At 41.8% G+C, this 25,166-nt stretch overlaps 1 protein-coding gene across 2 annotated transcripts in view; it reads right to left on the bottom strand.

Moving 5' to 3' along the window:
• CADPS2 (calcium dependent secretion activator 2) overlaps nucleotides 1-15,212 on the bottom strand; it is a 300,595-nt gene extending 285,383 nt beyond the window's left edge. Inside the window, exon 1 of one of the 2 annotated variants that reach the window (XM_090136996.1) lies at nucleotides 14,386-15,212. In XM_090136996.1, the coding sequence (XP_089993122.1) occupies nucleotides 14,386-14,712 (327 nt within the window). In that variant the 5' untranslated portion in view covers nucleotides 14,713-15,212. The remainder of the gene's footprint in view (nucleotides 1-14,385) is intronic. The other variant, XM_031615180.2, reaches the window with a different exon arrangement.
• Between the last annotated feature and the right edge of the window lie 9,954 nt (nucleotides 15,213-25,166).

Below are 25,166 nucleotides of genomic sequence, written 5' to 3'. Positions count from 1 at the left end.
GTGCAAGCAAGCCTCACAGGAATGGTAAGCAGAGTTTCCAAGTGATTCACCTGGTCCCCAGTACAGTAGTGAGCACAAGTCCCAAGAAGCACAGAAATAATGACTGACCACCACATTAATTCATGGCTCATTCTTTGTACCAACTTTTCCAAAAGTTGTCATTCCTTAGAAGTGCTGAGTAGGAGTTAGGCAGACAGGCCTTCCTGGAACTTTCCAACATCGGGAGATGCTGAATTATTATTACATATACTTGAATTACTACAAGCAGTAAAAAAGATGACATAGAAGTCACATGCTGTTGTACTCTATTCAGCCTCAAAGTTGTGAAAGGAAGTTAAGAAGGAAGCATCTTTTGTCAAGCAAAAAAATGTGTTAGTGGGTGTGAATACAAAGGCACTGACTCAAATACACTGCAGCATTAATTCAAAAAGCTGTGGCATAATTTCCTTATTCCAAATGCTGTCTGCTAAGAGCATTCAAGCCATATGCAAGAGTACAATGAGAACACACAAGTATGGAAGTGTGCTGCACACCCTGACCGCTCAGCCTCCCACAGCCAGTGAATTGCTTGACCCACCAGATGTCTGCCACGCTGCTCTGCAGCTGCCAAACAGGGCCATGGCAGAGCGCCAGAGCTGCCTTCTCAGAAGCTGATTCCACAACCTGGAGCTCTGAAGGAACTTCTGATTGCAGCTTGGCTAAAAACAAATTAAAACAAAGGCCCACAGCAGTGCTCTGACAGAACGCATACAGATTGTTACCACTGAATAGTCTTTGTTCTTTATCATTGCTGCACTTAATTATTTTGAGAGCTTGCTGATATGCATGGCTATTGAATATGAATTCTCTTCTCAGCAGTATGTATTTTGTCAGAAAGATCTCTCTAGCCTGGAAATTGAGAAGTAAGAGTTTATTCTTCATACCAAGGAGCTGAGAAGAGTTTCACAGTTCAATCATCCAGACTGAAGCACTGGGAAATCTGAATGAGGTGGTTTGGAGTTTCTTCAGGTACAGAGCCTGAGAGTTGTCCGGAATTTCCCAAAGAAACCCTACTTCCAAAGGAGGGCAGCAGGTCTCTACATTCAAAGGAGTGCAGTCTACTCAGGAAAGGGAAACAGAGATGATGTTTCTGTATCTGACCTAGATTTAGAAGGTCTAGTTCCCACGAATTCATGAATTTGCTACAATTACTGAACAGGTTGCCCAGAGAAGCTGTGGGTGCTCCATCCCTGGAGACATTCAAGGATAGGTTAGATGGAGCTCTGGGCAGCTAAGCTAGTGGGTGGCAGTCCTATCCATGACAAGGGAGTTGGAACAGGGTGATCTTTAAGGCCCTTTCAAAAATCTACACCATTCTATGACTTAAAAGATAATAAAAATCAAGTAATTTGTTTGCTTTTTACACTTGTTTTCTGACTTAGAGAATACCACAGATCTTGTCTAGACAACAATGAAGCAGCTAAGATTCTGCCATATGGGTGAAAAAAAAATTATGATCAATAAAAATGTTAGGGTAAGTGTTAAAGGAGAAACAGCAGGCTGCAGGAAAGGTAGCTGCAGAGTTCTTGAGGACTGCAAGGACTGCACCATAAACACAGTATTTCCATACTTGTTGTGACAGAGAGAACAGGAACATCATATTTAAGTCTTCTGATTTGAAATCTGATATTGAAATTCAAGGCTGGCAGGCACTAGCAAGCACAGCAGATAAGAACACTGTGCTGGAAAAAACAGCCAGCGTGGGAGCTGTGCTGCCAGGACGGGGATGGAATTCAGAGTCACACATACACAAGGGCTCAGCAGAACTTCTGTTAGGTTTCTACTTTTCCCAGCCATTCTGAGTTGAGAGTTTGGATGCGCTGGCAGTACACCACCATCGTGTACATGCACAGTACACCTCGTGTTAACATGAAAAGGCAATGTGAAAAGCAGGGTGTATTAACCTCAGCTGCAAAACACACAGAAGAAGGCCATCAGAAAAGGATGAGAAAGAGATACTGCTGCACTAGAGGTGGTTCATAGCTTGGATTGCCCATGTAACACACATCCTGTACTGAATCCCTCAGAAGGGCACAGCTGATAGATCAACACATGGGTATAAACAAACGAAGTATATATTCAGTCTGCAAAAAGAAGTCTCATAACTATGAGAGAAACAACGCAACTATGAAAGAAACTTACTAACTGAAGTTTTATCTGCTTACAAGTAACAACCTGGTTACTTTTGGAAATGAGACTGTCTTGACACAGGAGATCCCCTTTCACATGGTATCAAACTAAGAACTTGATCATGAGTTGAAGGCATTCAGCAGTAACTCTATGGCAAGCTTTTCATCACACAGCAAAGCTCAGCCACAATATAAGTCAGGATGCTCAGTAAGCATACCTGGGGCAGGGTACTTTTGTTAACATACCTTTCTGCATGCTTTGTTACAAGCAAAGGATTTATTTCAGTGGGTATCACTCAAGGCATAATGAAGGTAGTAGAGTTGTCTGGCATTAGTGGTGTTATTCCCTAGTAACTATTCCACGATTATTATCACTGTCAGTGCAGTTCTGATCACTGATACGAAGAAGCTGTTCCACTGTAACCACATCACCACTAATCATTTTTTTCCTCCAAAAAGCGGCTTGTGACAGCTCTGCTACTCGCTCATTCAAGTCAACACAGGAAAAACATGAGAGGTATCTATGCAGATCGGCAGTACGACAGTTTTGTCAGTTTTTACTATTATTATTATTAATAAAAAAATTAGAAAAGTTGTTTTCCTATTGGAACTACTTTTTTCCCCACTGTAGAAAAAAATATAAATTGAATCAAGTTACAAAAATTATCTTTCACACTGGGAGACATATGCCATGTTTTGACCCACAGCAAGTTCCTGCAGCCAAGGTACAAATCTGTCCTCAAATACAACAACAAATATGATATTTAAGTCTTATGTTTGCAAGACCTACAGAGAAAAAACAGAAGAGTAGAAATTCAGTGTACTGTATTCAATAGGACACACTCTGAGCTAGCCCCAAGGAATCCGATCAATCCTGAAAGCTCAATATTAATAAAAAAAATAAAACCTGCATTGTTAGCAAAAGCCATAAGAAAAAGCCATATTTGCTTCCCTATCATGAGGTTTAGGAGTTTCATTCTATATGAGACAGCTGCCAGACTGAGCCAAGACAGAAGTATGTATCTGGTGGTGGCAGTAGGAGGAGGTGCCTAGAAAAATAAATAGCAATTAGCAGGTTTTACAACAATAAATGGAAAAAGATATTTCCAAAAAGACAGGAATATTAAATGACTTTTATTTGGTATAGAGCTTAATTGCTGTAAAACAGATTAGGCTGTAATGTGCCATGGAGCACTAATTCCCCTCTCCTCGCGACAGTATCCATAGATTTCTTTCTGTGGGCGTACACAAGCTCATCATTCCCCTCTTTCCACTATCTGAATGTACCCAGAGTTACAACACAACCTCACACAACCGAAGGGATCCTGCTCAGAAGCCCAGAAGCATTTTGCTACCGACAGCAAGGGGACAGGACAGAGGATGCAGGCATTTCATCTCATGCCTGGGCACATCAGTCTCAGACCCTGGCAGATGCTTGGAAGTGGCACAGGAAATCACATGCAGGGTTCTGTGCAGTTCCCAACCTATTATAGCTTTGTTACTCCTAATCTAAATTTCTATAAACATGTCAAAGTAATTGAGGAATAGGGCTATTTACAACATTTCAGGATATAAATGAAAGAGCACTCAATTAGGCAGAAATGCCCAAACGGTGCCTGAATGAAATTTAACCCCTGATTAGCTCCTTTCAATAACTGCTTAAAATTTATAAAAACTCATTAATTTGGCTAGATTTTTTCTCCCCAAGAAAGAAGTCTTCAGTTTTTTTGGTTTTGTTTTTGTTTTTTTTAAACACAATATTTACACAGTTTTCAGACTGCTATTTTTTCAAAATCTTGGAAAAGGGAAGCTACAGCCTATTTGGTGGCCCATTCACTTGAAAGCAAGCAGTTGCCACATATACACATGTTAACAATCAAAACGGAGATAATTCTATCCAAAAGGTCCTCTCCAAGCATTAAAAACTTGCTCAGCTGTGACAGCAACAGACTATTGCAAAGGCAACTATTAGAAAGAAATACAGTATGTCAGCACATTTCATAAATAAGTTCCATTGAAGTCACACATTAATTTAAAAAAAAAAAAAAAAAATAACAAACCAACAATAAAAAGTATTTGATATTAAAATGGAGAAACTCTTCTATCTGCCATTCTGCCCCCATTAATCCCCACCTCAGCACTAGAAAGCATAAACATAACAACCTCCTGCAAATCAGTTCAGGTCTATCTGGTGGATTAGATTTAGTGGATGGCTCACAGTGTCGCAACATTTTCCAAGGGCACTTTATTTGCTGTCTGAAGATATTCTTGAAAATCATTTCCCAGTCATTAATTATGCATTCCATTTCTTATAATCAGCTCTTTTAATTAGTATCCCAGGCAGCTTTGCTGAGAATCCCACACTTTTAGTAATTAGGGGCAGCTTATTGCCCCTAATTAACTTCAGGCACAGCAAGACTGTATTACTTCATTACTTCAACAGTTTTTACGTTTGTATTGCATATTCTGTCCTGCTTTACTGGCTCAGACAGGAGACTGTGGTGTTGGTTCCAGTTATCTCTGCTGACTTTGTACTAGCTGCTGTATTTCTCAGTCTTTCTGACTCTCTAGAGCAATAGCTGATGCAGGGGACCTAACTTCACCCTAAATCCATTTCAGGCATCTTTACCTCAGACCATCACCAGTCTGGTTTTAAGGACTGGCGTGCTCCAGAATGCAACTGCTGTTTAGCTTTGCCCACAGTCACACCTGTGTGCTCTAAATCCAACTCTGAATGGGGACAAAGAGAGAGACTTTAATGCATGCCTCTGACCTGGGCTGAAATGTTGATGTGGGCACTGATGCCATTACCGATGAAGCATTACCTGCAGGGACGGTTTTATTTTTTTAAGAAACCCACTCACCTCACTGGGGCATTCTTTCACAGCTACTCGACAGCCATCATGTACATCAGCTCAAAATCAGCTAGCAGGGATTGGCAAAATACAGAGATCAGGGTGAGACATGGACTTTATTTTTTTAGACTATCAGAAGAACTCCGCCAGCCTGTGCAGCCTCCTTCCCTTGTGTGATGCTTCACGTAATTAAGTGCACTTGTAATAGATACAGCTTATAATACAGTAAGAGGGTCAGGTAAGGAGGCTTCTGCCAGCTTACGGGTTTTATCACATCTCTGTGACCTCTTGAAACACTCCAAACTAAAAATTGTAGTTAGCAAATTAATGTGTTCATAATATATTAGATTTTAAATACACAGAACACATTAAATAGCAAGTGGTTCAGTGAAAATCTGAATAGCTTGTTGCCACTTTAAATAAACAATACTAATTCTTAGAGCTTGCTGTCTGTAGACAGAAAACATAATGTAAATAAGCAATAGAAAGACTGTCAGAATCCAACTGCTCCAACTTTGAGGAAGACCAAGGAAATACAACAGGTAATACCGACTTCTATTCCAGGGTATTGCTGCCCTTCCTTGTGCTATAGAAAAAGTCGTAACAACAAACACTACTACCAAAATTCCCCACATCTTATGCAGGTAAGAATGGCATTCTTAATTTATTTCATTTGCAGAAACACAAACAAAATATATCTATATATATATCCATATCTCACTAGAACTCAGTTTCCAGATTATTTTTCTAAAATGGCTTTAAAAAAGAAGTTCCAAGTGGTAGAACATAGGTTTTATATATACAAAACATAGTTAGTCATTTTCAAATATTTATAGTTATGGAAAAAGGCAATTTAGATACCATTAAGGAATGGTACCTTAAAACTAGGATGGAAAAGACAGACAACTTGAAAAATGGACCTTAAAATTCTCAAATGATGCTATTAAAGCCATTCCATTTGGGAGCCAAATTGTGCTGAGAAAGAAAACAAACACATAAATGAAATTATTGTGTGGTACACATTCTAATATTTATGCTAAAATGCTTATAATTATTTCATCAACCATGTACTAGTACGCATTGAACCTACATTTATAAACCATGCATGTGGTTACTGGAATGCTATTGCATTTGGTGCTAAGTCATCACAAGCTGAACCTGAATGCCCACTCAGACAAACATATTCCTACTCTGCTCAGCAGATGTGAGCTGAAGATTACAAGACCCAGATGAAAATTTCTGATGGAGTTTGAAATTTCAGTCTCCAAACTGATATGACTATTTGTTGCTCTTCAGTTCCTATTGGTGAGGGACTAAAAAGTCCTCTGCCTTTATTGATAATGCAGGAAGGAAGGGAGAGTCTGAGGGGAACAGAGTGCTGCAATGATTTAATATCAGATCTGCACCAAATAACTACTCCTTTGTTTTTATTTCTTTTCCTTGCTTATGCTCCATCCATAAGTAGATCAAAATAAACTGATCAACATAAATATTTTAGCACTAATGCATGTATTAAGCAGTTGGAATGGCAAAACATTCCTAGAGCACTTTTGTAGGAGAAACAGCTGCCCATACCCTGCAACAAGGCCTCAGAATACATAATTCAGGAAGAAATAAAGGAATGTATGAGCAAAACTGGGGCGGCTCCTCAGCAAAAGCTACAAAATAAATATGCAGCACAGGCTGCTTAGAGATTGATTCTTTTTATTTATTTAATTTCGTGCTAATAAAAATGGAAACAGAACTGGAAGAAGATTCTTCTTCAATCACCTTCTTTTTTCCTAATATTTTTTTCTTCAGATCATGGATTTTACAAAGTGCTTGCTGAAGGTCTGTTCATTCTCCACAATGCTGTTAATTAATGCTTTTCTTCTCCCTGACAGGAAGAGCACTCAAGAACATTCTTAAACTTACTCATACAGTAACCATGCCTGAAGAGAGGTATATATTTCATCTCCTTGACAAAATAAGAACCAGAAACAAATTCTTTTATAAAGAACCATCAACTTCTAGAGAACCTTAAAGAAAAAAATAAATAAGTAAAAAGTCTTCAGTGCTTAGGGCTGTGAAAAACCTTCAAAACACAAACCTAAGCTGATGCAGCCTGGTACCCACATACAAACACTCTGCCTCTCCTGCTGCTCAGTTTCCCCCACACAGCAACAAACTGAAAACTGACTTTTCACAGCTGCTATTCCAAAACCTGTGGGAATCAACTGCAGCTCACAAGAGCTGGGCTGCTTTTAGTGCAGTGCCAGCACTTCCAGGCAGAAGCAGGCTTTGGAGGTAGTCACCAGGCAAAGGGAATGAGAGTTCAGCAGATGCTGAGCAGCTGAAAAACAAGTCGTTTCCAGTGCTGAGTGTGCCACAGCCATCAGTGGGCAGCAGGAGGAGTAAGCTGGGAAAAAATGCAGTAGGCATCTTTCCAATTATTGCACCAAAAAAACCTGTATGAAAATGAGATGTATAGATTCAAAAATTAAAGAAATTTGAGACATTGGCACCCAGTTCAGATATATTAACTGGGGCTCAGTACAGCTAAACACAGAACCAAAGTCAAGGCACAAAGATCAGCACCCTAACCCAAGCCCCTCAACTGGGAGAGGAGAGCCACGCAGCTTCACTGAGGGAAGTGCATCCTGCCTGGCTGCACAGCCACCTCCTGGGTGGATAAACGGGGAGCAAGTGCTGTCCCTGAGCTCTTAGCTTTCCACTTCCACCCAGCACACAAATAAAAGAGAAGCAGCAGGAAACAGAGACGTGTTGAGCTAGCAAAGCAATAGAAATCTACGCATTAAAAAAAAAAAAAAAAAAAAAAGGAAAGTGTAATACATACACAGAGATGCATTTAAAATGCAAAAGAATATTTACGGAAAACAACTTCGGGATGGCATTCACCAGTATTAAGAAGAAATGGTGAAAAGCCAGACAGGAAAAAAGTCTAATTAGTAAGCAAATGGTGATGTGGCTGGTGAGTTGTGCCCCAGAGCATGAAATGTACCAGAAATGGTACAAATGGAGGAAGGAGAAGGGGAATGGCAAATCTGCTTTTATAAGAAATACTTCATTCAGCAAATAGTCTATTGGCAAGCAATAAGTATTTTCTGTGCTGCCAGCATTCTACAGTTAAAGACAAGTATGTGGTAATTATATTGTGACATACTGCCTTTATCCAGATGCAGGGAAAGGAATATGGTTTGGAGGGTAGAAATAATATTTTTACCAGCTTTATTTCTCTACAGCAGCAATGAATACGTTTCTCAGATGACATCAGAGAAAACTGTAAGGACAAGAACAGCAGATTAGTTGTTTCTGCTTTTCTGTCACCAATTATCAACAGTTCAGATGCACAAAATATAAGTCATGAATAACAACTCAGCCAAACCAGCAAGTTCCCTTGTACCATTCCTGCAGAGATGGCAGCAGTCAATGGATTCCTCCAACTCATTCTGCCAACTTCCCTGTAGAAAAACTAATAAGTAGTCTTTCTCGAGGAGTTTAAGTGAGTATTTCTTAATAGAGTTAACACACTTGTCAAGCCATGTGAGTGACAGAAAGAACTCAAACCTGAGATCACTCATTCAGAAAAGAAAAACTAAAAGTTATCCCTTAAGTGATCAAGAAATGTAACATTTCATAGACATCTACAGCTAAAATTGGCAAGAGAAACAAAAAAAGTAAGCAAAAGAAGAGACTGATTAATTTTTCAGCATTGTAAAATGAGGTCTGTATCCTGTCCCTATATACTCATTCATTATGCAGCCATTTACCAAAGACTTGTTTTCCCTGCACGCTGCCCAGCTTTGGCCAAGCCGTGTTCATCAGCGCTGAGCTGTCTGGGCACCAGAACAGGTTAGGATTAATTCACATCTCAGAGGGCTTGTCACTTCTGAAGTAGTGCTGGTAACCAGAAGGCTGTTTCACTCACTACCCTTCACTATTCCTCCAGCTGCAGCTGACCCATTCATCCACAGCAAGCAACCTTCCTATTGCAGACAGGAATTCTGTCTTCCCCACAGAGCAAATTCTCACTGGGGTAAAAAAAAAACTGGTTGCTTATAATCTTAATTAAGTCTTACCAGGTATAGAGCTGTGTAAGTCAGCATCTTAATGGGCTTTGACAGGACTTACCCAAACACACTAATTTGATTGAAAACAAAATATTAGTTGCTTAATAAATTGTGACAAGGTATTGCCAAAGTATTTATGAAGGGGGGAAGGTAAGTAAACTTGATTTTAAATGACTACAAATTTCCTCTAAAAAAACCTTTAAGATTTGTAAAGGAAAAGTTGAGAAGATGAATGGAAGACATCTTCCTAGAAAGCTCACGAGTAGAATTTTGACCAGATAACCAAGTTTTGTTGTTATGTTCATCCTCTGAAGCATATCTAGAATTTCCAGTAAAAATGTCTTTGAATGTACTCTTCTTGCTACCTTAGCACTGGGAAGAAAAAAAAGAGAAAAAAAAAAAAAAAAAAAAAAAGCACCTTGAAGGAGACTCAGAAGCCATGAGACAACTTTTCCTTCCCAAAACATACTCAGTCAATCAGCAAGTAGATACACATCACCAGCTTAAACCCAAGAACAAGAGTGGCCTGGGACAGGAGAAATAAAGGCACTGAGAACAGAAATGTCCAAGAATTAAGTCTGCTCCTGTAACCAACAATTTCCCACTCTGAAGTGTACTGGAGCAGCCTCACCTTGAATACTGTGCACAGTTTTGGATCACACAGTACAAAAAAAGGCAAAAAACAATTAGAGAATGTCCAAAGGAAGACTACAAAGATAGCAAGTGGCCTAGAAGGAAAGACATATAAAAGCAGCTGAGGGACCTGGGTTTGCTCAGCCCAGAGCAGAGGAGCTGAGGAGAGGCCTGATGGCGGCCGCAGCTCCTCACAGGGAGCGGAGGGCAGCGCTGAGCTCTGCTCTGTGTGACAGCGACAGGGCCCGAGGGAACGGCATGGAGCTGTGTCAGTGGAGGGGCAGCTGGGGGTTAGGAAAAGTTCTTCACCAGAGGGTGTTCAGGCACTGGAACAAGCTGCCCAGGGCAGTGGATACAATGTCAAACTGCTGGAGTTTGAGAAGAATTTGGGCAACACTCCCAGACTTATAGTCTGATTCTTGTGTGGAGTGAGACTTGATGATCCTTATGGGTCCCTTCCAGCTAAAATGATTCTGTGATTTTCCTGATAATTATTTAGTGAATACATATCAGTAACCACTTATTTAGAGGTAAAGCCCAAGAAACAGAAAAGAACAAACTCAAAGTCCAGATGACAATAATTGGTTAAATATTACTACTCTACGTTAGAGTATTAACAAGTTGACTGTTTTGAACGCTGTAAAAGGTTGTCCAGAGAGGTAGTGGATGCCCCATCCTTGAAGACATTCAAGTGAGGCTGGATGGGGCCCTGAGCAACCTGATAGAGCTGTAGATGCCCCTGTCTGTTGCAGAGCAGTTGGACTAGATCCTTTCAGGGTCCCTTCCAACTCAAATGTTTCTACAATTCTATGACATACTCACAGGTGAGAAGGTGGAGAGAAGAAATGGAGCGAAAACAGCTCAACATGTATTCAGGAAGTAAACCTCATTGAGTTCTGATTTCTAAACAGCCAGCTCAATCACTTCTGCTACTTATCACCTATGAAAGCAAGACTTGAATGATCAGCTTTGATGTACTAAGCCTTTCATGCATTAGGAAATCTCATTTAGAGTAGGAGCTTTATTCCCCTCCCACTCTTGGATTTCTATGCTGTGACTGCTTGATTACTGGAGTATATTTTAAGACCTTGAGGAAGAAGCACACTGGATGAATACTTTTTTGTTATTGTTAGTTAATTGTAGCAGTTCATTACCACTTCCTTCTCCAGGAAATGTAACTTGCAGAACTTGCCTTTAACCCCTAGTAAAAATGAGTACATACCTATGTCTCTCCAAAAGTAATGCCTCCTCTTTATTTCTGTGGAAACTACAATGGCTCTGTGCTATGTTCACATACACAGTTTTATCTTGATTGAAGATAGCTGCAGAGACAACACACTTCACTGTGCCATTTAAACCGCATTAAATTTCTGAAGACAACTGCAGGCTGCTGACTGCTTTGAGATCCATTCAGCTGGGACGGAAAAGGAGAAGGAATGGCATTACTTAACTATAGCTTCTATTTTGCTGGCCTAAAGAGGAAGAAGACTGGAGTGGTAGAAAAGAAAGATGCTGAAGTATATTCTAGAAGACTCATTTTAAAAAAGTAGAAAATACAAAGATGTGGCAAAGCCTATTTAAAGCAAAGACAGGCAAGCCTTACTTGCTGAAAACATGATATGTAATGCATCAATGCACTAATATTTCTCTAAAAACCTTGACAATGCATGGCCAAATGCCCATAAATATCTACTGAAGAGATGTTATTAGGAGCATGATTAATACCTTACTGAATTAACTCCATTTTTGCCAAGGTCTACTATGCTAACTTGAGAAACCACATCAAGCTTTTTTTTCCATGATACACCAAATCTATTCAAAAACAACACAAGACAGGAGGTAAAAGTAGGTCACCAACTAACTCCGAATGGTTAAAAAAGAGTATTCCTATCACATATCTTATAGATCACAGAAGGAATGCAGTCAGATATCGAAGTATGTGTTTCAGCTATGTTTGGGCTCAGCTGCATTGGATTTGGCATTAAAAACAAGCTAGTAGAATTGATGGATTCTGGTAAATTGTCATAGATCTCTTACATCATAGATCTCAAACAAAACTGATCTTATATATGACAATAGAGCTGAGCTAATTTTACTTACTGTGAAGAAAGAAGGATGAGAAAGGACAACAGAGGAGTGAAACACCACCTGCATTTAGAACTCTTTATGTTGATTAGTATAACTCAGCCCATTAAGTATGATGATGGTTTTGAGATACTGTGTGGTAGACTTTAATCTGATATAGAAGCAAAAACATCAGAAGCCAAACATATTGTAAACCATTTCCTTGCTGACATTACAATGCAAGTGAGGATATTTGGTACGTGAATCCCATCTCATTCCCTTACTGGATAATATGTTCCACACTGAAAAAGAAGCAAACGGCATTCTGCAATATTTGCTCAGCAATATGCCAAATGAACTGGCAGAAAGAACAAATTACTTCTGCTCTCAAGCAGGGTGGATACTATTCTTAGGCTATCAGAGAGACTGCTGGTACGAAAGCAGAAGAGTGCCCAGCCAGAGACAGGCAGGGCTGGGAGTGGGAGCACAGCAGGATCTACCTGGATCCCTTAGCCACTGCTAGCTAATGGGACACAAGGCACTGAATGGCTTGTAACACAGGATGGGACCTTCTGCCCACTCATAGAGAATGGCCACCACGTCACAGGCAGCAGGAACGAAGCAGAAGGGCAGGAGATGAAGGGAGTCCCAATCTGTGCAGCACCTTGGCACTTCTCATTCGGGAAAAAACACACTTGTACTTTATGGAATATGAATCCAGCTAGCACATGTCCTAAAGTGTCTTACCACAGGGCACAGCTTGTCTGAGAGGCTGACACAGAGCCTCAGTGCTGCACGAACAGCAGCACAAAGGAGGGCTGCTTGAGGAGACTCATAGCCACCCACAGCTGGGATTGGGCATCCTGAACTTTGTAACACCGGGGCTGGTTCTGCCACCTTCTTCTCAGTGATTCACTGGATATTTCATCGAATTGTCAAATAAGGGGAAAGATGCTTGTGTATACTTCATTACTTCCAGAGAGAACTACAACTCATAGAGAGAATTTCTTTATGTCTTATTTAAGAACACTGCTTTGTGGCCAGCAAAGACAAAGCATCCCAGTCTTGCAGCTAAATCCCTACATACAATAAAACCAAAAGTCAGAATTCATTTAAAAGCAGAAATTAGCAAGAGTACCATTTATTTTAGGTAGCAAGTCAATTGTCAATAGATCTGTTACTTGCTCATACACTACAGCCACAAGCATCATATTTCTGTATTGGCTGCACATCAGTTATCTCCTTTTAAGAATCTTATTAACAAGAATAATTAATACCGAAGTTATTTTTAAAATGCAGTTCCTATATTTAGTGACCAAGCTCAGTGAGAACTCAGCATTCAACATTTCCTGCTGCTGATGGCCACAGGTGGTGACCTGGGGGCTGATGGAGAAAGAACTCATCAGCAAGAGAGTGATTGGCACCAGTGTGAGCCACAGCCAGGCTGTGGGGCTGCATCTCTGAAGGCTCTCAAGGTTCTGCTGGACAAAGACACAGCTGAGCTGCTGTGGTGCTGGTGTCAACCTAGGTTGGGGCAGGAGGTGACCTGCAGACATCCCTTCAAACTGTCATGGTTCTTTTGGGGTGGGGAATCCCACTGGGGAGGGCAGAATCCCAATTTTATGGGATTTTCTTTGGCGTTCTGCTTATGAAAAGTCCTTAAATAGCTTTTGCAGTTTAAATACCTGCAGCTTAATAAAATCAAAATGTTCTTCCAGCAATAATCTTATTATTACCACCACATTAACTTGTCAAAGGATTCTCTAAGCACAAATCACCTACAGCAGGCATGATAACTGCCATCCCCAAACATTTCCTATTGCTTTTTACAAGCTTTAGGCACATGAAAGTACTAAGGCCATAAGAGGCTAAGGGGAACTGAGTTCTGACAGTGACCAGCCAATATCCTTCCGGACTGTGAGATACGTACTTTATTGCTGTTTTCTTCGTTACAGAACTGAGCAGAAAGTAAAAGAAATGCAAAGATTTTGGATCAAACATTTCAAGAACTGAGTGCTTAAAGTGGTTCCCTGGAAACAGAATGCTCTGTTTCAAAACTTTAAATATTCTGCCTATTCAGTAGCTCAGCAAGTGTAATAGGCACCACTACAGCACAGACACCTGCCCCATCGCTGCTCGTTCTCAGGTCTCTGACGGAGGAGAGACAGAGCACATCTGGCGAACCCTCGCTAGAAGGCCGCCCTCATCAAAACCGGAACGTTCAGCGGCTCCGTGTACACAGACCGCACTTGAGGATTCAGGAAACGCAACAGTTTCCCGCTCACCTCCACACCGCGGCCGCACTGACAGCGGAGCGGCTCAGGGGCGCTCGGGCTGCGGCGCGGGGGGCGTTGCGGCGGCTGTGCCCGCGCCGTGCCTTGACAGCGGCACCGCTGCAGCCGCACAGCGGCCCGGGGCGCCCCGGCCCCCGCGGGGACTTCCGCGCCGCTCCGCAAACTTCCCGGAGTTTCCCGCCGCGGTCGCCCCGCTCCGGGCCGGGGATCCCCGCACCGCCGCCCGCCGCCACCTGTTGCGGGCCGGAGTGCGGCGCTGGGCGGAGCGGCGGAGCGGGGCGGGCGGCGGGGCCGGGCTCACCTTCTGCTGCCGGCGGGCCATGTCCGTGGGCTGCTTGGCGTTGAAGGGGTGCGCGATGCACCTGGCGATGAAGACGTAGAGCTGCAGCCGGAGACGCTTCTCCCGCTCCTCCCGCTGCAGCCGCTCCTGCTCTTCCCGGCCCTCGCTCAGCACCGAGGGGCTGGGGCTCGCCGCCCGCCCCGCGCCGCCCTCTCTGCCCCGCGGGTCCCGCGGCGGCGGCGGCAGCGAGCGCGGCGAGGAGCCCCCGCCCGCCGCCAGCAGCGCGTCCCGCCGCTCTTCGTCCAGAAGCTCATCGGACTCCTCCTCGCTGGAGGACGGGTCCAGCATCGCGCTCGGCAGCCGAGGGACAGAAAGGCACGCACCTTCTAGGACACGTCGAGTTTACACACGGACCGCTTCCTACCGGGAGCCGAGGGGCGGGACGGGGAGGCGGGGTCTGGGAAGGGGGTCGAGCCTGGGTTGCCGTGGGAATTGCTCCGAGCCGCTCCCGGCGGAGGCGGGGACGGGGACGGGCTACAGTGACGGCCCGGCGCTGGTCGGCCCGGCACGGATCGGCACGCCGGCGCTGTGTGTCACGCTGGCGCGCTGGCGGTGTGAGAAAATCACAGGTGTCTCAAGTGCCTTCAGTGAAATAACAAAGGAAGGCACTGAAAGCGGGGCTTGCTAACGGTGAGCTGGAACCGAGGTGCGCGTCGTTTTCAGAGGACGCAGAGGTAGTTCACGTCCCTCAGAAATCCTTGCTTCGGACTCAGCTGGGTTCCTCTCTTCGTAGTCATGGTTGTGAGAAATGTCTGCAAGCCGACCAGCAGCAGTGTTTCAGCTAACGTCATAAGGGTTTCACCATGGGAAAGCTGAGTTTCTGGAGTCTGATCGTGGCACCTGGCCCAGGCTGTGGGATTTTACACAGACCCACAGCTCCTTCCCGTGCTCCCTGTGCACCCACACATTATCATTATCAGTCATTATTAGGACGTGGGGAACAGTGAGTGAGCAGGGCAAAGGTTGAACTCACAGGTTCATAGAATCATAGAATCTTTATGGTTGGAAAAGACCACTGAGATCATCTAGTCTAACCACTGACCCATCACCACTAACCACATCTCTCAGCACTACATCTAACACGCTTCTTGAAAGCCTTCAGAGACGGGGACTGCACCACCTCCCTGGGCAGCCTGCTCCATTGCATCACCACTCTTTCAGAGAATAAATTTTTTCTAATATCCAACCTGAAGATGATGGTGACCGAGGCACACAGCTCTTGGCCTCTGCCGATTGGCAGGGGGCCAGGCTGAGAAATGTGAGAGGCTCTCAGTCCTTACCGATAGCCATGCATTATCTCTCCAGATCTGGGACAGGCTCTTTAAATCAGGCAGCTATCCCCTGGGAGAATTACCTTTCAGATGAAACTACTCCTGCTGTGGGCCGCTATCAGCTAGATGTCAGTGTTAAGCATCAGGAGCCTGGGTTCTACCAGAGGAATGCAGTGTGGTGCTGGGGAGAGCCCTGCTGACAGACACACAACTATCATGGAAGTCTAGGTGCTAAGGGAAGCAGTCATATAAAATAGCTCAGTTTTGTCATATATGATTGGTTTGTGTCCTTGATATAAACCAATAACAGTACTAAAATGCAAAAGGGCATTCAGGGAAAAGTATGAACATTGATCTATTAACCATCTCTGATCACATTCTTTAGAGCAGGAATTGCTAAGGGCAGTTTTTGTGGGTACCACCATCACCAGCTCATCTCTGTGTTCCCAGTGCATGGCTGAAAACGCACCAGTCATGTAGCCGGTAAGGAGGAGTTTCATAAAAATATGGAAAAAAAATATGGAACTGGTTACTCTAAACTATTTTTCACTAAGAGATGTACAATTTGCTCACAGATTTATATATGCCTTTCACAATAATTTCAGTCATTCTAGTGGCAAATGAAAATTCAGCAACACTGTGAAACACTGGAGATATGCAAAGCACTGATTGGAGTATGAACTCTCTGAAACTTCAGAACTGCCAGGTCATTAACAGTTTTAAATTTAATGGCCCAGCCCATGTCTTAATCATCAGTCACTCTGCAAAAAGGCCAGGATAGTCACATTATTACACATAAAATTCCATGTCTATTCTTTATACAACAGATAATGTTTGTTGTAGTCACTGCCTGTGCCTTTTTGGAGGGAAGATCTCTCTTTTTTTACTTCATGTTTTAAAAGAGAAGCACAGAACTGCTGAGGTTGGCAGGGATCTCCTGGTCCAATACCCCAGAGCAGGGTGTCCAGGCCCATGGCCTGTCAGGTTTAAAATATCTGCAAGGATGAAAACTCCACAGCCTCTACGGGCAACCTGTACCAGTGTCAGACCAATTTCACAACAAGAAAGCTTTTTCTTGTATTTAAATGGAATTAATTTCCTGTGTTTCATGCTGTGCCTGTTGATCCTTGTCCTTTCCTGGGTACCAGTGTCTCTGTGTTGATTAGTCATGTCCATCAGGTATCTATGCATGTGGATAAGATCCCCCTGAGCTGTTCAGCTGGAGAACCAGGCTGAGCAGTCACAGCTCTTTCAGTCTCTCCCATCCTCCAAGCTGTTAGCCACCTCTCTGCCCTTTCTCCAGAATGTCCTGGGGGGACCTGGACTAGACCCAGCACTACAGATGTCATCTCACCTGCACCTCACCAGCCTGACATGCTGGTGCAGCTCATCCCAACGCAGCCCAGGAGGCTGTTGGCCTTCCCTGCTGTAGTAGTTCACTGCTGGCTGATGTTCATTTTGGTGTTCACCAGAACCTGAACTGTTTCTGCAAAGCTGCTATCCAGCCAGTCCCAGCCCATGCTGGTGCATGGGATCTTTCATTCCCAGGTGCAGAACTTTGCACTTCCCTTTGTTGAATTTCTTGAGATTCCTATTTCCCTGTTTCTTCTCTGAGCAGCCATCCAGCCATCTGGTATCCTTCCAGGCTTGTTGTCTGCACACTCCCAGGGACTGCACTCTGTCCCTGCATCCAGGTCACTAAGGCAGATGTTAAACAGTGTTGGTCACAGTATTGGTCCTTGGGTACATTGCTAGTGTTGGGTATCCAAGGGATCTTTGTGCCCTGATCACAACACTCCAGGCCCAGCAGTTCAGCCAGATTTCATTCCACTTCACTGCTCATTTTTCTAGCCCATACTTCATCAGTTTGCTGTGACAGTTCAGCGTGGTTCGGCCTGGTTCTGTGACAAGGAGGGGAAGGTACCCACAGATCCACACCCCAGCAAGGGGGAAGGAGGAAGGGGAAAAGGTAGGGAGAAACGTGAGCCTAGAAAAGGAAAACAGTGGCAGCGAGCTAAGGAGAATCTTAGTTTACTAAATACAGTAGTGGAATGTGAGATAATATAATATAATACAGCGTGATTAGAATTGAAGCTAATAAATCAAAGAAAATGAAGGAGCTTCCAAAACTGAAGTCCTTACTCTAATACTGTAGGCAAAACAGCCAGGGAGCAAAGAGGAAAGTCTCGTGACTTCCAGTCCATTTTATCTTTCCCTCTGAATGGAGAACAGAAAAGGAAAAATGAAGTATTCTGGGAGTTGTGGTTCATTCTTCTCTTCTGAGATCAAGAGACTGGAAATATGAGAATTAATGGAACTGCAGCATTAACGCCTTAACTCCCAGTGCACTGCATGATATTATGATGTGGAATACCAATGAAAAACCATAAAGCCATGACACTTGCCTACAAGGATCTTATGGGATACAGTGTGGAAAGCTTGCCTGAAATCAAGATGAATGACAGCCTCTGCTCTCCCCTCCTCCATCATGCCAGTCACTTGGTCACAGAAGGCTCTTGAGCTGGTCAGGCATCATTTCTCTTCCATAGTTCCATGGTGGATAATCCCAGTCACTTTTTTTGCTTTGAATGTATTTGGAAAGGGTTTCCAGGACCATTTGCTCAAACATCCTCCCAGTGATCAAGGTGAGTCTGGCCAGTCTGCAGTTCATTTTTCATGCCTTTAGAGAATTCAGGGGAGTTATTTTCTTTTTTCCACCTCTTAAAGCACATGCATTTAAAATATCTTCCCAGAACGGTATGCAAAGACCTCTAGCAAGGCAGCAAAAGTCTTTTATTTTGTTTTCAGACCTCATCTTCTTTCACTTCTTGCCTCATTTTGAGAAAAAGATAAAAACAAGAACAATTTAAATTTTGTTTTCTATCAGATCAGGCTAAAAATAGAATGTTCTCAACTTGGAATTGACAGCACTGATAAAAAGAATTGACAATATCTATCAGCATATCTAGCAGCTTAAAACAAACTCTTACCTTTTGCTCTTTTTAGCAGAACTCTTTATTTGGTATTGTATGTTTCCATTTTTAATGTACTCTTGGATGGCATTACTTGAGAAGTTTTGGTGCTGATATCTCATTAGTTCTTGGTGCTTTTTAAAATGTAATACATTTAAAAGCAGAGTATCTTCTTTTATCTTTGAGCATTTCTGTGGAGCATGAAAGCTATCCATCCTGAACCCATTTTTCTCCCTTACGGATGGCGATACATCAAAACTTTGTGGTATATATCTTGTAGGAGTTAGTCAGAACTTGTCCCATAATTCCCCTTTGTTTTCAAATGCTGCTCAACAGATTAAGTACACAAATGTCAGTTAAAATGCTTATATTCAAATACCTTTATGCTTAAAGAATCCAGCCACAACAATGAAGCCATTCATTGCTTCTTGTTAAGATAATCTAACCAAACCCATCTTGTATTTTCTCTTCCCTAACCTCTTCTCTAACCTCAGCACAAGTTTATTTACAGCTGCATTCATTCAAGTGCAATTTTTCTACCTAGGTGTTATATTTAGGCTAATTTAATTCATAAAACATATTTATTTTAACAGAATATTGTTGAGAACTGGACTATTCTGTTTTACATAACAGTGAAATGAGGTTTGGGTTGTTGGTGTTTTTTTTTTTTCAATAAAGCTTTATATTTAGGATATAAAAGAAGCAGTAAAAAATAGTTATTGGTGAACAACTCAGTTTTGAACTAATCCAAGATTTTTATTTCAAGATGATGATAAAAATTTTAGCTACGTTTGTAATTTCTTCCTTTGGGAAAATATATGACTAAAAGTAATGTTTATAAGAATTTATTTGTACTCGTTAAGATTTCCTATTATAGAATCAGTGCCTTGAAATTCACTTACAAACTGAATTTTGATTATAAAATTGATTGCTATTTTGAGGCTTTGTAGTCCACAGTAATGAGTTTTAGCTTCAAGCGGTGCATTTTCTGTTCAGATACTTCTTGTCCTACTCTTTAGTGGGATTTTAGATTACCAAATCATGTGATTAAGCAAGGTTCTCACCTCCTATTATAACCCTTCGTGTTACCCACATTTATTTGTATACCATGAACTCATGGAGAAAAACTTGAAAACATGAATGGTGACTGCTACAAAAGTTCAAAACATTAATGTAATATAGAAGAAATAACCCTTTTTTTTTACCCATATGATGGCGAAGCTGAGCATAGTTCGTTTTTATGGCCTGACTTCCATTTTCTGAAGGGCACTGACTGCAGACACTGTTGTCCATTGATATGTATGAGCAAGAAGGTGTGATGAAGATGCCACACAGGCGTATGGAGGAAGTAATGTGGATTTACAATCCACCTGGTAGCATATAAATTTGAAAGTGCAATAGAGCTTGCATTCTGCTTTGCAATGAGCAGTGTCCAAGAGAGCTTCACAGCGATAAATTTATCAGCATTCATGTGCTACCAGCATGCAGCACTAAGCTCTACCATTTGTGCTGATGTACTTCTCAATTCTGCTTTCCGATGCAGCAGACTGTTTTATTCCTTTGCGAAGAGTTTGCAGGAGCCAGCTAAAATTTCTGCAGGTATAATTTCTGAAAGTTTAATTTCTGGAATATAAAACTCATTTCATTTCAGGAATGCTTTTCTCCCAGAAGTGTATCAGATGGTACCTCTCTGGTAATTTCAAATGTTATGTGTAGAGTCAAGTACATGAATCGGGAGTTGTAGAAAGAAATCACTAAGTAACATTCTGGCATTGGCCATAGCTCAATGGGTTCAGCAGTAGTAACTAAGCTGCAATAAATAGACCTATTTAGCTTGCCTTGACAAAAAATAAATAGAGAGAGCTTTCTCTGAAAACCAGGCTTGCCATCTATTTATTTTCTAATAAAATTCCTTAGGGCAGTTCAGCTGAGTAGAGTAAATGATGCCAATAACTGATCCATATGAAGAAAAAAACTAAGCTGGATTAAAGTATTTCCAGTCTTGAAGCTCAGGTTTAGGACATGCATATGCATGTAAATACACATAAATACACTAATCATATTTCCCAGTCTGATATTTGGGAGGCACTGCGTTACAAGCTGTGCTGTATCAGAGTAATGAGCAGGTTATTGCTAAGGGGCCATATTAAAATGTATGTCACATTGTCACTTAGTACTAAAAGCTATCCTAAAAAACAGAGGCTTCTGAATTAATTTGTTTCAAGGTAGCCTTGTGTCTGAAATGCAGTGTTGTTCTCCACACCTTAAGTTCAGGTAATTAAGGTAATTTGATTTTTCAGCGTGCAGTTGAAAAAGTGACATTAATATCTTCTTTAAAATTCTAAAGAATTACTCAAATTTCTTTTTTCTTAAGGGAATGTTTCTACCCACAAGAAACCTCTCCACTCTGCAAGCTGTCTTCACTAGCTAAGAATGTTAAGCCCATGTGCACCACAGGGTTGGTCGTCTGGTTGGTGTAATAATGCCAATGCAAATCTTAGAATGCATCGGTACAGATTAATGAGTTTCTAAATTAGCTACATTAAAAAATGCACAAAACCAAAAAGTAGATGTTATTTATCCATAATACAGTAATACTTCCGTGTGGTTGCTCTCATTAACTTAACTAGCACTATTTTTACTGAGGATTGTTACTGCCCCCTAAAATGCTTGGTCTTTCCACAGCCCAAATGACACAAAGCTTGATGAGGAGAGGCAGTGTAGGGCACTGTGCAAAGCAAAACAGAAGGTGGTATTTCTGGCAGGATGATATAGGTGCTGCATTCTAGTGCATGCTATCACATATCCAGAAGAACGTGCTTACATAAACTCTATTCAAATCTATGAACAAATAATAGAATGTAGGCTTGGAAAGGATCCTTACAAGTTGCTTGGATTGTTCTTCTTCTCCCAGATAAAGCCTAACCCTTTTATGACTGATGCTTGTCTAACCTTGTTCTTAACGCCTTCTGGTATTTCACCTTCCTAGGCAAACACTTCCAGCATTTAACAATCCTTCATTTCAGAAGCTTGTTTTAGTGTCACACTAAGACTTCAGTTCTGGAAATTCATGCCAGGCATGGGAGCATCAGCCTAGACTCTGCTATTCCTCGCAAAGGGTCCCAAATCCTCTGCCCACCTTACACTGTGCTTTCTTAATTCCTGGGTGCATTGGAGGAAGAAAGCTCGTTGTTTCCACCCCTTTTCCTACAGAAGCCATAGAGCCCACTCTAGGCAAGGGCAGCCCTTGAGGACTTTGTCCCTATGTTGGAGGGAAAGGCTCTGAGAGATGTTTTCCTGGAAGAAAGAGTGGGGCAATTGACAACAGAGATGACATACACCATTCCAAGCTGAAAAGGAAAGGTCTCCCTGCCCAGACCTTCTTAAGAATGCCTGACCTGCTTCTCCTCTTGATACCAGGACATGGTGAAGGAGGCATAGGCAGCAAGCAGAAGTAAGACATGAATCCATCCAGACCCCATTCCTCTTGCAGGCCCCACCCTGGTTGTACTCCGGCCAGTGAATCCTGGCTCTCTAGGCATGGAGCTGGAGAGGCCAAGCTACTCATTTCCACACAGTTCCTTCCATAGTGTGCAGTGCTCTCAGTCAGCAGCCCCACACCTTTTCTTGGGAAGGAACTCCTGGCAAGGATGTGGGGGACCTGGACCAGGGGCTTTGTTCAGTATCTCCTCAATGCTTGGTCCTGGGCCTACAAAAGAGAGGACAGGAATGAGAGGCAATGGTGACTGGGAGATGTTGAGGGCAGAGCAAGAATGGGAGTTTTTAGCCTTTTGTCAGCCACGATGTCAAAGCTGCTAACATCAGTACCATACCAAAGCAACTTAATCCCATCCTTCTACTTGTCTATAGTGAACATGGGAGACAGTTTATTTGCATCCTATTGATAGAGTCATAGAATTTTCTATGTTGACAAGGACCTTCAAGATCAAGATGCTTGGACCATCAAGTCCAAGTATCAAGCTGACCTCCTGAGTCCCATTACTAAGCCATGTTCCTCAGTGTCACATCCATGTCTTCTAAATACCTACAGGGCTGGAGACTTCATCACATCACAATTTCCATAAAAAGAGAATTCTCTGCTTATAAAAGCTTTTGTATAAAATGGAATTCTCCTGTTTTTCCTCAGTTTTCTGTGGATTATATTATCCTCCAGCCTTCCTACATAGGCAATGGGTGTCAATTCTGATTATTGTTGTCTCTTCCCAGATGAATTGTACTTGAAGTGGCACTCCCATATGTACATCAGACCTACCACATCACGTTGAACAGAAAGAATACTTTATGAGCTTATATATAACTGACCATTTAGTACTTACAATGACAGTTGCTTCTTTCTTTTCTGATGCTACAAGCAGAGCAGCTATGTATGTTATTCTTCAGGATTTAGAAATTTGGACTTGCACTCCAATGAAAGCAGGGATCTCTATGATTCTATGATTCCATGATCTCTCACTGTGCTACTGCATGTGAAGCTAGAGAATAGTAGGGATGCATGAGGGGCTGAGTCTTTCCAGTTTGTCATTCTCTCACCATACAAGCCTGCAGTTTTGCATATTAAATGCTTTTAAATATTTTGAGATTATTATCACCCTGTTAATTTTGTTTTGCATGTGAGTTCTAATTGCTTTCTATGTACATAAGTAGTTAATTAACTGAAAACAGTTTCTGTAGACTATTACCAGGAATCAAGCACGTAACTGAATTCTGTGATGAGAGCCTCGTTGCATAGTTCAAGGACATCCTTTTTCATTTGTGCAGCTCTGAGATTCAGTCTCATTCTAGTCACCTACAGTGAATTTGTCTTCCTTTAAGGTATATTTAGAGTTCAGGGGGATTGACAATGCCCTTTTCATATCTTCCATTCCATTTGTTATGGAAATGAACTGTCATTTAACATGGCCCCATTTGGCACTGTACTGACCAGGAGGTGGAGAATCAACCTGATGGAAAATAAAATAGATTAACTTTCATCATTGATGTCCTAGCACAGAGAAAACAAGACAGAGTTAACATTTGTCTTAAACTGATATCCTAAATGATTAGTATAAAGAAAATATGCTGAGATGGCAAACCAAGATTAATTGTTTAATCAAACCACTTCACAAGGTTGATGAAAACGTATGGAATTTTTTTCCAGAGTTTGAAATGGCAACATAAAGAATATTGCGATTCTGATGAGGTCTTCGCACTGCAAGCAAGGGAACCAGCTTCAAACCCTTATGGAATTATATATGGTAATTTTCTGTTTTCATGATAAAGAAAACATTTGAACACATTGACAGACCTTTTACAGCATATGGTCAAAACAAAAAGCATCACTGTTGTCACATTTAAAATCTGCATTTTGAGTATTTGAATGGTCAAAATCTGCTCAGATGCCTGAGCTGGAATTTAATATATTTTCTTCTAGAAGAATTCTTTGCAAACAGCTTTTGTACATTTAGAGAGCAGAAACTTATTGCAGGGAGTACAGATAAGGGCAGCTGTACTGAGCACACCCAAAGATCGCTCCCTGGGAAGTGCAGAAACCTCATCAACACAATCCTGCCTCTTCCAAAGGCCTTCAAATTGTACCCAGTTGTCTGTACTTTGAATGTAAATCCCTATAAGATAGGATTTGTTTTAAAGTCCACTGGTGACAGAAATAGCTCTTTTTTTCTTCAGTGGGCTTTTCTCCATTTGTTTTCAACAGGCTCTTAAACTGTGCCCTGCATTTGAACTTGAACAGAGCTGCTAGTTGGATTTGCCAGAACATAATCACTTTTAAACCATGGATAAGAGGAGTCTTGCTAGTGCCTGGATTTATCATTAGAAAGGCTTTTATATAGCCTTTCTGAAGGGGAGTATTTTTAGATGCAGAAAGTTGAAATCATTCTTTAATTACTCTTCCATAGCTGGATTTTAGTTAAATATTTCTTTAGGCTTTATTATAAACCAGTGTGTTAGTTTAAGCCGTGTACTTGGTAATGACACTGCACTCTTCTCCGGACCACCATGTGAAACTTTTCTGCTTTCTCATGTTTCCAGCTTTTTGGTCTTCTAACACAATGCCTTGGGTTAGCGAAGGTCTTCTTCCAATACAGTTGTTTGGTAAAGGTTCAGTATAGTCTTAACACATTTCAGTGAGATCTCAGGTGATTTAAAAACTCTTTTATCCAGAAAATTTTGGTTACAATTCATGCAGTTTGCTACAGAATATATGAGTGTGTCTTCTTCAACTTCAGCAACTGCAGTTAGTGTATTGCATGAGAATTCAGCTTTCACATTCCCCTCACCTCCCTCTAAAAAGCTGTGCTCTTCTGCTTGTGGAGAGAAGCTGAAATGACTGCACTCTAATGCCCTACAAAAAAGGAGATGGTTAATAAGAATGCAGTGCAAGTTTGGCTCTGTTCTTACTTTTTGCATATAACAGTTTTAAAGCAAGTGTTATGATTTGGAGTCTCTGTTTCCTGAGAGCATGGATGTGGTACTTCTACTC

This window comes from Phasianus colchicus, chromosome 1 (genome assembly GCF_987193195.1).
Source record: "Phasianus colchicus chromosome 1, bPhaCol1.hap1.1, whole genome shotgun sequence".
NCBI lineage: Eukaryota > Metazoa > Chordata > Aves > Galliformes > Phasianidae > Phasianus > Phasianus colchicus.
Note: the sequence above shows the minus strand (reverse complement) of the source record. Positions and strands in the feature narration are given on the sequence as shown.